Source organism: Mangifera indica, unplaced genomic scaffold, assembly GCF_011075055.1.
Source record: "Mangifera indica cultivar Alphonso unplaced genomic scaffold, CATAS_Mindica_2.1 Un_0005, whole genome shotgun sequence".
In the NCBI taxonomy this organism is placed as follows: Eukaryota; Viridiplantae; Streptophyta; class Magnoliopsida; order Sapindales; family Anacardiaceae; genus Mangifera; species Mangifera indica.
In genome coordinates, this window is record NW_025401097.1 from 150,615 (window position 1) to 155,073 (window position 4,459).

General features: G+C 33.0%; 1 protein-coding gene across 1 annotated transcript; it reads right to left on the minus strand.

The window, feature by feature from the left end:
* Positions 1–946: 946 nt before the first annotated feature.
* On the minus strand, positions 947–2,861 carry LOC123205437 (cytochrome P450 71AU50-like). Its single transcript, XM_044622388.1, has 2 exons — positions 1,941–2,861; positions 947–1,853 (listed from the first exon to the last, which is right to left on the minus strand). Exons 1-2 carry the CDS (start codon positions 2,826–2,828, stop codon positions 1,239–1,241), a joined length of 1,503 nt encoding a protein of 500 aa, XP_044478323.1. The 5' UTR covers positions 2,829–2,861; the 3' UTR covers positions 947–1,238.
* Positions 2,862–4,459: the final 1,598 nt, after the last annotated feature.

The window sequence follows — 4,459 nt, forward strand, 5'->3', positions numbered from 1 at the left end:
GTGGAGAAGTGTTCAAGGGATACCAAGGCGGACGCTCAGTGGCAAGTCCTTGTTGGTGTTTCTGCTTGAATCCGGCAACAGCATTAATTAATCCTGATGCCACGGGTGGGTAGACGTGGCTAGGAGCCCCAATGAAATGTCTTTTGGTTTTCTGTCCACATAGCAAGGTTTTTATTAATATAAGTAATGATAAATAAGTGACTGAATTTTTAAATTTAAAAGACGAAAAATGATCTTTAATTCTTTTAATTACAGGTAATTTTATAAATCTTGTAACCATAAACCTTGCTTTTTTTTTTTTATTGATTCCAATGCATTAACATTTTATTATTGAATGTTCATCAATGAAAAACAATGTGTGTTTGAGACTCTAACATTATTTATTATTCCAATGTTGCGCTGGGATGGAGCAGTTAAGGGAAAAATTAAAATATTTATTTGGTGAGATATCAAATCACCAAAAGATATGTTGTCCTAGGGAAAAAAATTTAAATATTTGTTAACCAATCGAAGATTATAACATGAGGATAAATAGCGCTATTGGCTATCTCACAGAACTAAAACATTCAGTTCAATTAATAAGCTAGCAGTGATTTTCAAACTATCCCACAAAGTACAGATTATTATATAGATTTAGCCAATGTGATGATAGAACGTTGTGGGGCATGGGTATGGCAGATTCAATTCAGCTGCTTTGTTCGACAATGTCAGTCTGCTAAGTATGATAGATTTGAACATGAGGATTTGAACTTGAAACCTTCTCCAAATCTGTTGTCAATTGCCCTCTTGACCTCAGCTTTGATATAAAGTCAGAGATGAACGAGATAACTTGCCAATTCTACTTTGTCATTATTATGAGCTAGAAACTTTTTTGCATGAGTTATACCCCATTTCTTTCCACTAAAACATGGAGTCTGGACTTTATAATGGGTTTCAAATGTTGAATGTGACAAGAGGAGAGGTTCTTCTTTCAACAGATGTTGACAAAACCAACCATCCTGGATAACGAGTACAATTTGACAATCTGGGCTTCACTCTGTTTCAAAATTACCAGAAAAATGATAAAAGTAAACATACAATGAAAACCCTTATTTATATACAGAATCAATCTGTAGCTACAATGCTAGCTCTAGAATGCCTTCTACTACCGTAGAATAAGAAATTATTTAGCAGAATGCAAATTCTGAAATCCATAACTGAGGAGAGAGGACAAATATCAGAATTTACACAAAGCCAAATTAATATTTTTGCAGACGATAAGTAGGAATACCTACTAGATTTGTTGTTCTATGCATTGCAAGACCAAACTCCTCAGTCATGTCCAATTCGCTTGGCAACATTCCATTTGGAAGCTCCCAATCAAAGCAATGCACAAGTTGTGCTAACACTAGTTTCAATACTATGAGTCCCAATTGCATTCCAGGGCAGATTCTGCGGCCGGATCCGAACGAGAGGAGCTGAAAGTGGCGACCGCGAAGATCGATATCAGTCCCAACAAACCTATCGGGGAAAAATTTCTCAGGATCAATCCAGGCTTTAGGATCTCTTCCAATTGCCCATACATTTATATAAACGCGTGACTTTTTGGGTATGTGATAGCCGTCAACACTGCAATCTTCCGCTGATTCATAAGGGATTAGAGGTGATACAGGATGGAGCCTCAAGGCTTCTTTCACAACCATATCCAAGAATTCTAGCTTCTCCAAATCTGATTCTTCAACCATCCTGTCTAGTCCCACAACATTTTCCAACTCTTTTTGTACTCTCTTCATAATCTCAGGATGCTTGAAAAGTTCTGAAAGTGTCCACTCAATAGCTGAAGCTGAAGGATCTGCTGCAGCTACAAGCATGTCCTGTTCATATTCAAATCAAGGAAAAGAAAATATATAACATTCAAGTTGGAAATTGGTTTCCAGTCCATCAATTTTAGGATTGCTTACCAGGAGTATGGCTTTGACATGCTCTCGCTCGATTTTGTGTTCAGTTTCTTGTGATCCAATGAAGCTCAGCATAACATCAACAAAGTCCTTGGTTCTATTTTCATCCTTGGATTGAACATGCTCTTCAATAATCTTTTCAAAGAAGTCATCAAACACCTTGGCAACGGCCTTTGCCCGCTTTGTCAGCCCCTGTAGATCAAGTGAAGCAATTTGAGGAATGAAATCACCCAAGTTAGTGATGGCTGCCAATTTTACGCCCTCTTGAAAGACGAGGTTGAATCCTCTCTCATCGAACTCTAGATCGTCATATTTCTTCCCAAGTACCATTCTACAAGTCATGTCTACACTGAGAGATGAGACCTTGGCACTCAGATCAACAGCAACCCTGGCACGGGCAGCCTCTTTTATTTGCTCAATCAAGACATGAAGCTCTTCTTTTCTCATGCCCTGATTCGAACTAATCTTATTTCTGCTAAGAAGTTCCAGCGTGCAAATCTTGCGCACGGTTCGCCAATAAGATCCATAGGCAGAGAAGGCGAGGTTCCTTTGGCCATAAGCTATGTGCTTTAGAGTATCAACAGGGGGCCTGCTGGAAAAATTGAGGTCATGGGTTTTCAGGAACTGCTCAGCAGCATGAGGTGATGAGACTACAACGGTGGGAATCAAGCCTAAACGTAAGAACATAATGGAGCCATATTTGTTGGCAAGCTGATGAAAATCTCTGGGAGGAAACTTCCCTAACAAGTGAAGGCTTCCCAAAATTGGGAACCCTCTTGGACCTGGAGGTAGCCTTTTACTCTTTGTGCTTCTTGTCCAATTCAGTAACTGCAGAAGCAAGTAAAGAGCAAAGACTAATGCAAGTGAGGTCCATATCAAAGACATGATCATAATGCAATGTTTTCCTAAACTTTGCAGGTTAAAGAGGAGGAGCTGCTACAGATAAGATAAACAAGTCACTAGCCATATGTATAGATCTGACCAAACGTGTCAGTGGATCATGTTTGTTTTGTATCAGTTCAGATTTCGTATTAGAGACCTTTGACTCTAACTCGATATGAATTAAAATCGTATCGAAATTTTTTAACTCTAACCCAATACTTTAATATTTAAGTTGTCCAACTTGACTCAAATTGATCCGAAATTTTCTATTATTTTCATTGTCCGAAATGTTTTATCGTTTTAATTTCTTTACAAAATTATCTCAACCTACTATCAATAAAACACATAATATAATATTTTGTTTTATTAAGAAATACTCTAAAAATTTACATACTAAAACTTTTAAAACATGTTAATAATTTGACTAATCAAATCAAATTTTTATTACTTAATAATAAAATAAAATATTTAGATAAAAATAAAAAATAATATAAATAATTACAATTATAATTAAGTAAAGATACAATTATATACTACCTATAAAAATGTTAAATTCTTACTATAAACATATAACATATAATTAATTATAATATGAGTAAGATTTTTAAAATAGATCTATAATTTGTCTAAACAAATCTGAATAAAGGGTAGGGGTTTGATGTTAGCTTTGACTTTTCATTAGTTACATATATATTTAGTACATATATTTTCCTTAAACTTGCCCCCACGTGAAGTGGAATCTTGGATCCATCCCATTTAAAATATTTATATTTGCATGTCTTGAAATTTCAAAGTGTGAATGAGTAATTGTGTGGTTTTAATTTTTGAATTCTGTGGGCTAGCTAATCGCTTGCTATATATATTTATATATGCATCCTCAAGTTGGGTGATTTGAAAGCCAGCCAAATAATATTTAAATATTTTTCCCTACGATAATACACCTTTGGGTGATCTGACATCTTTCCCTCGACTACTCCATCCCAAGTTCCCAACGCCACATTGGACTAATCAATAATTAATGCGAGAGACTTAGGGCACATGGATATCCTGGCCAAATGGCTATGCTCCACCCAGACCGTTGCATGCCTCTCTCTCTCTATATATATATATATATATATTTATATTTATAAATAATATATTTTTATATAATTAAAAATTATTTTATTTTTAATTTAAAATTAATGAATCATATAATAATATATTATTTATATATCTAAATTATATATCAATAGTATGTATATATATTTTTATTTTTTTTACACAAATAATCTATTATTAAATGACGTAGATCTTTTTCATTTAAATTTAAAAAAGTTAATATTTTATTTATCTATTAAATTAATTTAACAAAATTTACAATTTTTTTATTATTAAAAAATTTAAAATATCTTCAAATTGAATAATATTTTACTTTTAAAATTTTATTTAATAATTTTTATACCTTAACTTTTATTTATCAATAACATATAACCATATATTATTCTTAAGGCAGTTTTTGAATTTTAAATAAGTTTTAAGTTTTTTAAAAATTTTTAAAATTTTATTATGCCTCTCAATAATTTTAAAATTGATAGTTATGCAACTCTTAAAAAAATTAATAAGTTAATGGTGCAAATATCATATTACAAATTATTATTATA